This window comes from Nerophis ophidion, linkage group LG15 (genome assembly GCF_033978795.1).
Source record: "Nerophis ophidion isolate RoL-2023_Sa linkage group LG15, RoL_Noph_v1.0, whole genome shotgun sequence".
NCBI lineage: Eukaryota > Metazoa > Chordata > Actinopteri > Syngnathiformes > Syngnathidae > Nerophis > Nerophis ophidion.
This window is the reverse complement of record NC_084625.1, coordinates 17,263,739-17,277,083: the sequence shown is the minus strand read 5'-3', so window position 1 is coordinate 17,277,083 and position 13,345 is coordinate 17,263,739. Positions and strand designations below refer to the sequence as shown.

Below are 13,345 nucleotides of genomic sequence, written 5' to 3'. Positions count from 1 at the left end.
AAACTGATTCACTCGCTCTGAAAATCTGTTCCAATTGATTCAAGTACTTGAGACCTCGCTGACTTGACGATTCGTTTGAATTGTTTCACTAATTTGAGTCATCTGTGTCACAAAAAACACACCTCACATTCGTTAATACTGATTCACATTAACAGACTCAGTGCATTCAATGATTACTCAAAAGATTCACTTCAATTGATTCAAAGACTTGCTGACTCCAATTGATTCACTCACTGAAATGAGCAGATTAATTGCAAAAACACCACAGACTCGGATGATTCACTTGAATTGATTCACTGGCTTGAAACACATCTGAAAGGAAGATTCATTTTGATCGATTCACTAAATCGAGTCAGCAGACTCAAGGGAAAGGATTTGATTCACAGACTCAAGTGACCTGGATGAAGAGGATTGTCCAGAAAAACGACACCAAAACAACTAAGTTTATTACATTTCATCCTTCATTTGAGCTAACAGGAGATCTTTACAGGAACAATTGTGCTCTTGATGACGATGGACGTGCTTACACCGAGTAGAAACGAGAGTCAAACCAGTTTGTGCTGTCATTCCGTGTAGCGGGCAACCAGAGTCACTTTGCGCAGGGGACAGTTTACAGAGGACGCGGCCAACGGTGGAGCTGACGCCCTCTGAGCTCCATTGCAGGATCTGTGGATGGAGTCCGGAGAGGGCTGGGCCGAGGAGGGGCCGGCGGCGGACACGTGGGGGTCCCTCTCTGGGCGGACAATGCGATGGGTTTTGGTCATCCTGGAAAAGGTCTTGAGGGTGGATCCTCGCTCAGGGGTGGTGCATCTCAGGAAGGCCCTGAAACAGCGGTAGAACTACAAACACACACACACACACACACACACACACACACACACACACACACACACACACACACACACACAGGTTATCATTTGGAATGGGGACCAAGTTTTTGATCATCACTTGTGGGGACCACCCTTTCTACAGGTTGTGGAGGCATAAAAAAAACCGAGGTAAAATGGCCACTGCCCAGTTAGCTTATACACGTCTTTAAATGTCTGGATTGATGAAGTAATGTGCTGATCATTCTTACTGGGGACCCTGGGGAAAAAGAGTTAATATGGTTCATGCAGCGACGTGCGATGAACTAAACACCAGGTGAGGCAGACATACTTATTGCCCCCTACCCTGAGGCAGAGATACTTGCTGCCTCAAGACCTGGCAAGAAGCATGAGCCCCCTCGCACGCACGCCCAATACACACTGTGTGTAGCCGTGGAGGCACCGCCTGTTTCTGCCTCACTTCTCATCTGCTGCATTATTTTGATCCGGAAACATGGGATTTCCGCGATTTTGACGATGAAAATGATCAAAATATACAAGAACCACACCAAAATCACATAGAAAGCATGAACCAAAAGAGAAATATTACAACATATTTTATTTTATTACTTCGTTTTGGAACATCTCTTGGTTAAGCCACCTGGTGGCAGGTGAGGCACTGCCTCACTTACCTTCTCTGACAGCACGTCACTGGGTTCATGGGGACCAAATTTAAATAATTTAGCATTATTCACACAAATTTGTATGTGACTACTGAGGACCATTTTAAAAAAACAACAACTTCAAATTAAATATGACATGATCCTCAGAATACAGCGCTACAGCTGTCCTCTTATAGCAGGGGTCTCAGAAACGCGTCCCGCGGGCCAACTGCAGCCCACAAGACGTTATTTTGCGGCCCCCACCTTAATATGAAACTGTAATGTTAGTGCGGCCAGTGAGTTTTATAGGAATGGCGCTTGACAGCGTTGTGTTATTTGGGTCCAAAATGGCTCTTTCAACGTTCTGGGTTGCCTACCCCTGCATTAGTGGAAAAGCAGAAAATGAGTGAAAGTGACAGAGACGTACATTGCCATAGAGACGAGGGTTTTCTTTTGTACCTGGCTGCAGTCACACCGCGACACCTGTCCGTCAGTAATAACAGTTCCCGATAACCTGGACCAATTCAAACCGTTATTTGTTTTTTTTATTGTTTAATTTGTTTTATTGTTAAATATAATTCACTTCACAATTTGCATTGCCTCACACGATGAACACAGCATATATTTCTATATGACGCCGGATAACACTACGGGAGCCGTCACTTTTTTGCGCTCGCTATCCCGGTACTTTCCCGGCTATTATCCGCCGACCGCCATGTTGCTGTGGGGAGAAAAAGCGGAAGGACACATATTGTGGAAATAAAATGATTCCCCGTGCGTCAGCTGAATACAAATATATTCCACAACCCCAAACATGTCTTTTTCAAAGCCTGCAGTGAAGAGAAAGGTTAGTGATGAGCAAAGACAATTCTAGGAGAAGTGGGAGATGCAATAGATCAGGGGTGTCAAACTCAAATACAGAGTGGGCCAAAATTTAAAACTGAACAAAGCTGCGGGCCAAGGTTGAACAAATTAACCTTTTAACAGGGACCCAAACAAGTTTTGCAATGAATATTGAACAAGCAAGGCTTAAATAGGGCAGCACGGTGGAACAGGCGTTAGTGCATCTGCCTCACAATACGAAGGTCCGAAGTAATCCTGGATTCAATCCCGGGCTCGGGATCTTTCTGTGTGGAGTTTGTATGTTCTCCCCGGGACTGCGTGGGTTCCCTCCGGGTATTTGGGCTTCCTCCCATGGAACAGGCAGAGCTTATATAACGTAATAGTGCAAAATCAACTTTCAAAAAACATCAGTGGTATATTAAATAAAATATAATTTAAAAAAGTAATGCCTCTTTTCTATTTGCAGCCTTCTGAGGTAAATATCAACATTAACTTTTTCCACAGGCTAATAAACTCAAAAATAAAATAAAAACGAGGTGGTCGGGGTTTGGTAGTAGCGGGGGGGGGTGGTGTATATTGTAGCATTCCGGAAGAGTTAGTGCATCAACGGATTCTGGGTATTTGTTCTGTTGTGTTTATGTTGTGTTACGGTGCGGGTGTTCTCCCGAAATGTGTTTTGTCTTTCTTGTTTGGTGTGGGTTCACAGTGTGGCGCATATTTGTAACAATGTTAAAGTTTTTTTATACGGCCACCCTCAGTGTGACCTGTATGGCTGTTGACCAAGTATGTGTTTGTGAAAGCCGCATATATTATGGGACTTGGCCAGCACGCTGTTTATATGGAGGAAAAGAGGAAGTGACGACATGTTGTAGAGGACGCTAAAGGCAGTGCCTTTAAGGCACGCTCCCAATATTGTTGTCGGGGTGGAAATCGGAAGAATGGTTGCTCAGGAAGATTTTCGGGAAGGGCACTAAACTTCAGGAGTCTCCTGGGAAAATCGGGAGGGTTGGCAAGTATGAGTATTAGCGGTGAATGTGGTGTTACCGGCGGGCCAGCTCTAATGTTAATTTGATATTGCCTCAAGGGCCAAATGAAATTAAACGGCGGGCCAAATTTGGCCCGCGGGCCAGAGTTTGACACCCATGCAATAGATGGATAGATATTACTTTGTTGATTCCTCCATGGGAGTTCCCTCAGGAAAATGTAAATATTTCTTTGTTGAGCACAGGGGCACCCCCACGTGTTTTATTTGCACAGAGAAAGTTGCGGTGCACAAGGGATACAATTTGAAACGTCATTATACAACTAAACATGCTGAGGAGTAAGCAAAACAATGTTTAAGAATGTTTTTCTTGCGGCATAGCCTCACCCAGACTCAGCATCCAGTGGCCCCCAGGTGAATTGAGTTTGAGACCCCTGTCCTATAGGAAGTTTCACCACTTAAATGTACCAGCTACAGCCCGATGAAGGGGCTGCTGTGGAAATGTCTCACACTCAAAATAACCAGTAAACATGTTTTGTGGTCACGTTCTGTTTTGTTTTGGATTAATCGGGCACTGTTGTTTGTTTTGTCACCATGCCAACCCATCAGTTTTCACCTGTTGTGTGTTCACGACTCACGCACCTAACTTGTCTGGACTCACGCACCTGTCATCACTGCACCTATTTAAGCCTGTAGCTGCCAGGCAGTCAGGCTGGTGACATCACCCTCTCCCACCCTCGACGCACCCTTGCTCCATGCTGATGATCCATGCTCTTTTCTCATTCCCCGTAAGTTTTATTATTCATGCCATAGTTTGCAAGTTTTGTTTTATGTCCATAGTTTACGTTGTAGTAATAGTTTTGTTTCATAGCCAAATTTTGTACCTCCTCTGAGAGCGCCTTTTGTTTATACCCTTTGTTTTGTTTGTATTTTTCAATTTAAAATTAAAAAATTTCATTACCTTCACGCCATGTCCGGTCCAGTCGTTTTGCACCACAGGAAAAAAAAACGCACCATCGTCCACGCGCTGACAACCAGTAAACATGTTTTATGGGCCAAAGCTTAAAAATCACTTAGGCATCTTCAGAATTGATCTGACTATCATTTAAAAAGGTTTCCCTTTAGGGGACCTGTTTTATACCATAAAAGTTCACTTAAGTGGTCTCCTTGTTGGCAGGACAGCTGCCTTGGATAAACGTAGTGTACTTAGTATACTCTCCCATTCCACACGTATACTTTAAGTCTACTACATTTCCCCAAGGGGCCGCATGGGAAACTGGAACACTGCAGTCGTTAAGATTGCGTTAAAATAACGACAAAGAGCTTGTATGAACACAAATAATAATTGTGACCAAAAATTTCAAAAATGTTACTGTATTGCTCAAGTGTTTCATAAAACATTAAAGTTGATATTCAAATGTAAGTACAGCAGAAATGTCTCCTTAATTTATTATTTTTGTTGCATTTATTGTTCTGTGTTAAGCAAGTTAATGCAGTTATCAACGGCGTGGCGCAGTGGAAGAGTGGCCGTGCGCAACCCGAGGGTCCCTGGTTCAAATCCCACCTAGTACCAACCTCGTCACATCCGTTGTGTCCTGAGCAAGACACTTCACCCTTGCTCCTGATGGGTGCTGGTTGGCGCCTTGCATGGCAGCTCCCTCCATCAGTGTGTGAATGTGTGTGTGAATGGGTAAATGTGGAAGTAGTGTCAAAAGCGCTTTAAGTACCTTGAAGGTAGAAAAGCGCTATACAAGTACAACCCATTTATTTGTCAATTAAGACTTAATTTAGTTTTAAATACCACACATGTCATCACATTATTAAAGTCCTACTGAAATGAGATTTTCTTATTTAAACGGGGATAGCAGGTCCATTCTATGTGTCATACTTGATCATTTCGCGATATTGCCCTATTTTTGCTGAAAGGATTTAGTAGAGAACATCGACGATAAAGATCGCAACTTCTGGTCGCTAATAAAAAAGCCTTGCCTTTACCGGAAGTAGCAGACGATGTGCGCGTGACGTCACAGGTTGTAGGGCTCCTCACATCCTCACATTGTTTATAATCACAGTCACCAGCAGCTAGAACGATTCGGACCGAGAAAGCGACAATTTCCCCATTAATTTAAGCGAGGATGAAAGATTCGTGGATGTGGATAGTGAGAGTGAAGGACTTAAAAGAAAAAAAAAAGTTACAAAAAAAAAAAGGCAAGGGCAGTGAGAGCGATTCAGATGTTGTTAGACACACTTACTACGATAATTCTGGGAAATACCTTATCTGCTTATTGTGTTACTAGTGTTTTAGTGAGATTATATGGTACCTGAAAGTCAGAGGGGTGTGGTCACAGGTGTGGTGACCGCCAGTATCGCCGGTGGGAGGAGATAATAGTCCGCAGCTGCAGGAGGACGCAAGCTCCGCTCATGTCTACGGTAAGAGCCGACTTATTAGCACAATTTTCTCACCGAAACCTGCCGGTTGACATGAGGTCGGGAACAATGTTCTCTTGACCGCTCTGTTCCATAGTAAAGCTTCACCTCCGGGAGTGTAAACAAGGAAACACCGGCTATGTTTGTGTTGCTAAAGGCAGCTGCAATACACCGCTTCCCACCTCCATCTTTCTACTTTGACTTCTTCATTATTAATTGAACAAATTTCAAAATATTCAGCAACACAGATGTCCAGAATACTGTGTAATTATCCGATTAAAGCAGACTGCTTATAGCTTGGATCGGACAGGAAAATAATGTCCGCTACAATCCGAGACGTCAAACGCACGCGTCATCATACCGCAACATTTTCAACAGGATACCTCGCGGGAAATTTTAAATTGCAATTTAATCACTTAAAAGGCCGTATTGGCATGTGTTGCAATGTTAATATTTCATCATTGATATATAAACTATCAGACTGCGTGGTGGGTAGTAGTGGGTTTCAGTAGGCCTTTAAATGAGGTTGATGCACATATTTTTAATGCATTTTTAATGTCCAATCCAAGTGATAACATTGTATCTGTGTTGGCCCTGTGATGAAGTGGCGACTTGTCCAGGGTGTACGCCGCCTTACGCCCGAATGCAGCACCCCATTTAAGTATTAAATGAAGGTAAATACAACATTACAGTGTAAGGTTGTTTTTTTAATTTTCTATATTGTTAATTTTTATTGTATGTGGGCCTACCGAGGATGTCGTAGTGGTTTGTGTTGTGGTTTGTGCAGCCCTTTGAGACACTAGTGATTTAGGGCTATATAAGTAAACATTGATTGATTGATTGATTTTTATTATTTGAATTATCAATTGGGTTTATAGGGCTACTTGTTCAAACTCTTATGTAAAATAGTTTTTAATGGGACGGCGTGGCGCAGTGGCCGTGCGCAACCCGAGGGTCCCTGGTTCAATCCCCTTCTAATACCAACCTCGTCACGTCCGTTGTGTCCTGAGCAAGGCACTTCACCCTTGCTCCTGATGGGTGCTGGTTAGCGCCTTGCATGGCAGCTCCCTCCATCAGTGTGTGAACGTGTGAGTGAATGGGTGAATGTGGAAGTAGTGTCAAAGCGCTTTGAGTACCTTGATGGTAGAAAAGCGCTATACAAGTACAACCCATTTATCATTTAATGTATCATTGTATTAATCTAATCATAAATAGGATTAACAATATTATAATTATTACGTTAGACGCATCCATCCATCAATCCATGTTCTACCGCGTATTCCCCTTTAGGGGTTGCTGGTGCCTATCTCAGCTACAATCGAATAGAAGGCGTTATACACCCTGGACAAGTCGCCACCTCATCACAGACGTTGGACGCATTTCAACAAAAAAAAAAAGGAAGACCCCCAAAAGTGAATATAAAAAAGTAATGTAAAAGTGAATACAAAGCATAATCTATAACGCGATGATCTTCTCCAACTTTCCTTTTTGGCCCACACAAATGGCCCGCAGTCTTCCACGGAGCCACGTGTCCCTCCTGGTGACTTCTTTCCCAGCCAGTATGATTCCCAACCGTGACAATGTATTAGAAACAGCGTTCCCACAACTCCCCTGGTGGCTGTCAGCTGGTAGCGAGTGTCGGCGGCCCGCGCGGCGATTTAAGCCTTCAACTCGCCTCAACACACGGCGGCCGCATTGATGGGCTGGGAGGAACTGAAGACTGAAAGCGCCACGCGGTCGAGTGTGCGTCTCCGTCTTGCGCCTCTCCCCCGCGCGGGGAATTTTTGTTGGCGCCTCGCAGGGAAGAGCAGAAGTTGTGAGATCAAGTGAGGAACAATCAAGTGTTTGAAAGTGCCAGGGCGGAAAGGTCACCACCGACATTCGCTCTTTGGAGATAAAAAGAAAAGTCATCGCCTTGCTTTCATCTTCATGTCCTCCTCTTTATCCATTTACTTCCTTTCACTTCCTGTCTGCCCTTTTAGGGGCATTTTTATTGCTACTACTTCTTTTCTTGACAAGACTTTGCAATTTCCCCTTTTGACCATTTTATGTGACTTTGCAAACTCAGCTCTAAAATCACCTTTTTTTTTTTTATCTATTGGGGCAACAGAACAAATCCAGTAAGGAGAATACCATCCATCCATCCATCCATCTTCTTCCGCTTATCTGAGGTCGGGTCGCGGGGGCAGCAGCCTAAGCAGGGAAGCCCAGACTTTCCTCTCCCCAGCCAAAGGGTCCAGCTCTTCCTAGGGGATCCAGAGGCGTTACCAGGCCAGCCGGGAGACATAGTCTTCCCAACATGTCTTGGGTCTTCCCCGTGGCCTCCTACTCCGTAACCTAGCGGTTAGAGTGTCCGCCCTGAGATCGGTAGGTCGTGAGTTCAAATCCCGGCCGAGTCATACCAAAGACTATAAAAATGGGACCCATTACCTCCCTGCTTGGCACTCAGCATTAAGGTTTGGAATTGGGGATTAAATCACCATAAATGATTCCCGGGCGTGGCACCGCTGCTTCCCACTGCTCCCCTCACCTCCCAGGGGGTGATCAAGGGTAATGGGTCAAATGCAGACAATAGTTTCGCCACATCTAATATGTATGTGACAATCATTGGTACTTTAACTTTTAACTTTAACTATCGTTCCGACGTGCCATATGAGTGTCGGAGCTTGGTCCGCCTTGCCGGCAGTAAGTCGGACACGTTTCCAGTGAGGGTCGGACTCCGCCAGGGCTGCCCTTTGTCACCAATTATGTTCATAACTTTTATGGACAGAATTTTGTAGGCGTAGTCAAGGCGTTGAGGGGATCCGATTTGGTGGCTGCAGGGTTAGGTCTCTGCTTTTTGCAGATGATGTGGTCCTGATGGTGACGATTGGCTGGCATGGATGCAGTCGGGCAAGAACACAGGTTACAGTAAGAAATTAAGATTTATTAATAAGTAAAAAAGACTAAGAAACAGAAAAACTTGTACTAGGCAGAAAAAAACAAAAGCGCTAGTATGGGAGCTAGGGAAATAGCCGACAAACTTGCACAAGGGCGCAAAAGGCAAAACAAAAACTACTAGCGTGAGAGCTAGAGAAAAACAAGGCGTAGCGCGAAAGCTAGCGAGTAGAAAACATGGAATAGCAGACGTCACTTGTTGCGTGTAAGCAAATTAGGATGCAGGGAAGATTGAACAAAAGGGGCAGGCTTAAATAAGGAGAGTATTTAGCAAAAACAGGTGTGCATCGAAAGCAAGGGGCAGGTGAAACTAATAAGCAACCATGGTGCCAGAACAAACAGGAACTGAGGAAGTCAAACAACAGAATGTAATACAAAAATGGAGCAAAAGTAGAATATGGAATGATCCGAGCAGCGGATCATAACACTGATGGCTTCATTTGGCCAGGATTTCCAGCTCTCAATGGATTGGTTCGCAGCCGAGTGTGAAGCGACTGGGATGAGAATCAGCACCTCAAAGTCCGAGTCCATGGTTCTCACCCAGAAAAGGGTGGAATGCCATCTCCGGGTTGGGGAGGAGATCTTGCCCCAAGTGGAGGAGTTCAAGTACCTCGGAGTCTTGTTCACGAGTGAAGGAAGAGTGGATCGTGACATCAAAAAGCGGATCAGTGCGGCGTCTTCAGTAATGTGGACGCTGTATCGTTCCGTAGTGGTGAAGAAGGAGCTGAGCCGGAAGGCAAAGCTCTCAATTTACCGGTCGATCTATGTTCCCATTCTCACCTTTGGTCATAAACTTTGGGTTATGACCAAAAGGACAAGATCACGGGTACAAGCGGCCGGATGGCAGAGCTTCTCACCCTATCTCCAAGGGAGAGCCCCGCCACCCGGCGGAGGAAACTCATTTCGGCCGCTTGTACCCGTGATCTTGTCCTTTCGGTCATAACCCAAAGCTCATGACCATAGGTGAGGATGGGAACGTAGATCGACCGGTAAATTGAGAGCTTTGCCTTCCGGCTCAGCTCCTTCTTCACCACAACAGATCGATACAGCGTCCGCATTACTGAAGACGCCGGATCGATCTCACGATCCACTTATCCCTCACTCGTGAAGAAAACTCCGAGGTACTTGAACTCTTCCACTTGGGGCAGGGTCTCCTCCCCAACCCGGAGATGGCACGCCACCTTTTTCCGGGCAAGAACCATGGACTCGGACTAAGGAGAAGACACACTAAAAAATGTTGGGTTAAAAAATAACCCAATTTTAACCCAACTGCTGGTTTAGAAAAGTACGAAACCCTTATTTGAGTTATTTTAACTCAACATTTTTGGGTTAGTATTTTTAACCCAACTTTTGCGTTGAATTATTGAACCAAAAAGTTGAGTTATGATAACTTAATTTTGGGTTATTCCCAACCAAACTATTGGGTTAAATTATTTAACCCAAAAGTAGAATTATGCTAACTCAATGTTGGTTGATTCATAACTAAGGATAATATCGGACTGCCGAATAAATTTCATTCTTGCTGATCTACAAACAAGAACATACTGTTTCAGTGTAATTGGTGCCAGAAACCATGGGCATTTTTTTTAGAGCTTTAATAAGCGTAAATGAGTTAAACTGCCGTTAAGCTCCTGAAATGCAATAAATATGATTTTAGGCAGTCATGTGCACCATGGCAGATTTACATAAAATACGCCTGTGGACTCTATACACTCAGCCAAGTACTGCATGATTTTTTTCTCATTCTAGCTCAGTAGGCACTACAAATATTGTCTACCTGTCTATTTTTTCAAAATCAATGTTGTCATGAATTATTGATCTATTCAAGGCTACAGTATTAAGACTATAAGCTTAATTGTGTTTCATTGTATCCATTAAACCACATCCAATTGTAGTCACAATCCAAAAAGAATGTAAAAATACTGTCTAAACATAACAAATTCAGTCAGCCTTTTTGAATGTTCCACTATGAATATCTTCCGCAATATCCGTAGATTCTACATCACCGGAGTAACAATTCTGCACTCTGACCGTATGATCAGATCAGTCATTCACAAAAACACATGCTTGGCTTTTTTATGCATTGGTAAATCATAAATAAATTAATAGCTAACCATTGAGTCAACAGATAGGCTGTGCAAAAGAGTGTGCATAATAGTTATCAGAGCGAAGGGTGGCTATTTTGAAGAAACTAGAATATAAACATGTTTTCAGTGATGCCACCTTTTTTTGTTAAGCACATGACTCTACATGTGTTCATTCACAGTTTTGACGCCTTCAGTGACAATCTACAATGTAAATAGTCATGAAAATAAAGAAAACCTATTGAATGAGAAGGCGTGTCGAAACTTTTGGCCTATACTATATATATATATACACACACACACACACACACACACACAAACACACACACACACACACACATAATATCCATCCATCCATCCATTTTCTAACGATTGTCCCTTTTTGGGTCTCGGGGGGTGCTGGAGTCTATCTCAACTGCATACGGGCGGAAGGCGGAGTACACCCTGGACAAGTTGCCGCCTCATCACATGGCCAACACAGATAAACAGACATTCACACACTAGGGCCAATTTAGTGTTGCCAATTAACCTATCCCCAGGACCATGTCTTCCAATATATATATATATATATATATATATATATATACACATACATATATATAAACACATACAGTACATATATATATGTACTGTATGCGTGGCCTGCGGGCCTGCAGCAAAGTGGGGTGTGCCAGGACCGGCCTCGAAGTCAGCGACAGGTGCGTAGAAGGCCCACCTAGGCCTGGTTATCTAATCCCCTTGTCGCTCTGTTATAAAGCAGCAGCCGGGACGAAAGCCGGGGTGGAGTGGGAGTTGGAGCTAGAGCCAGAATGTGAGCGAGAGAGGAAAAGACAATTGCTGAAAAGCACCCGAGAGACTTGTGGAGAAAATAAACCTAAGTTGTGAACCTGAATCCTGTTCTCATGTCGGTGATTGGTGGTCTGGAAAACACACTGGGAGGCAATATATATATATATATATATATATATATATATATATATATACATATATACATATATATATACAGTACAGTGGGGCAAAAAAGTATTTAGTCAGCCGCCGATTGTGCAAGTTCTCCCAAAGGTCTGTAATTTTCATCATATATATATATATATATATATATATATATATATATATATATATATATATATATACATATTAATTAATATAACTGGATATTTAAGAGTCTGTGAAAGTTCGACTTCTACCGTGTTTACTTCCGTGACGACCTCCTTAAAGTTGTGTAATTATTCAGAATAACCAAGCAGCTAAAATGCACCAAACATGGATAAGTGTGGCAAGTGTTTTGCATTTTTCCCATCATGCCTTGTAATGAATTTAAATGGATGTGATTTAAAAAATGTTAAAGTTCAGTGAGGAGTTTTTGTTATGTGTGACCATGTCCGTTGACATTTTATATATATTTTTGTTGCACCATGACTAAGGAAGGTTGTTTGCATTGGGTCATAGATCTAAATGCTGCAACGTAACAATGGCATTACATTTTTCAGACTGTGAAAATGAATGCAATCTCTTGGTGGATAAGATTCCTTATTTAACTCATGACATTTCGCGGGCCAAATTGAAGATGTCGATGGCCCGCAGGCCGCAGTTTGGACACCTCTTATAGAGAGGCAACTTGTTTTCAACTCTACTGGTACTTTAAGCTTGCACAAGGGTTAGTGGCACTGAATTCATTGAAAACAGTGCGACAAGCGTGACACATCATCACCACAAAGAGTGGAGGAGTAGCAACATTTTAAAGCGCATGCAAAGGTAAATAAAGTTGCAGGACGTCAAACTCTCTTCAAACGCAGCTACTGCCATCAGGTGGCGTCCTAGAAAGCCAGTGTTTGGGGACTGATTTCAGACCATGCACCCGGCGTATATAAATAAAAGAAAAACAAAAGATGCTTGCATACAAAGAAACCAATGTTGCATAATGGAGACAAACAGGAGCCAAAACAAAACTGAACATTAAATTAATTCCGCCCCGTCAGACAAAAGTGAAAGCATCCATTGATTGCAGCTGCTGGCAGAGTGATGAAAAAAGAAAAACAGAAAAAAGACCAAAAAAGAATGTCAGAGTTCTTAATCCGAAAAATAATTCATTCAGCTTGACTGCACCAAAACAGAAGGACTGAGGGTAGGCTGCTAATTAACGGGTGTCTGTTAATTACGCGTCTATTAATGTTGCATTCAAGTGCCAGCCTCCATGTGGGGAATGGGGGCTGCGCACATCTGGCAACCGTCTCTCGGAAAAGGAAGCATCAAATGTCTGCCTGTTCTTTTTGTGCATTAAAGCACCCTCTATGAGTTCATCATGAGCCCTGGTGAGCCTTTGAAGGAAGGCAGGAGAGATAATTGGACACACATTGTTGTTGAGGGTCAGGTGACACTCACCTGCAGCTGCCAGAAAAGGTGATTTGTTCAAATGTGGATAAGACCGACTATTTTTTATTCCGACGTAAGCGCTGATTCCCCAGCTCATGGAATTCGGGCATATGTTAGCGCAGTGTGCAAAATGTGGATAAAATTGCCGTAAGCGTTCTTCTCGTGTCAAGTGTGCCTGTCGTCTTAGGGGAAATTTGCAAGATTTGAACACTTAAAGGATGATAAATGATG

At 43.2% G+C, this 13,345-nt stretch overlaps 1 protein-coding gene across 1 annotated transcript in view; it reads right to left on the bottom strand.

The window, feature by feature from the left end:
• Window positions 1–393: 393 nt before the first annotated feature.
• tmtopsb (teleost multiple tissue opsin b) overlaps window positions 394–13,345 on the bottom strand; it is a 97,872-nt gene continuing 84,920 nt past the window's right edge. The window contains exon 4 of the mRNA XM_061921566.1: window positions 394–839. Coding sequence (XP_061777550.1) covers window positions 564–839 — 276 coding nt within the window. The 3' untranslated portion in view covers window positions 394–563. The remainder of the gene's footprint in view (window positions 840–13,345) is intronic.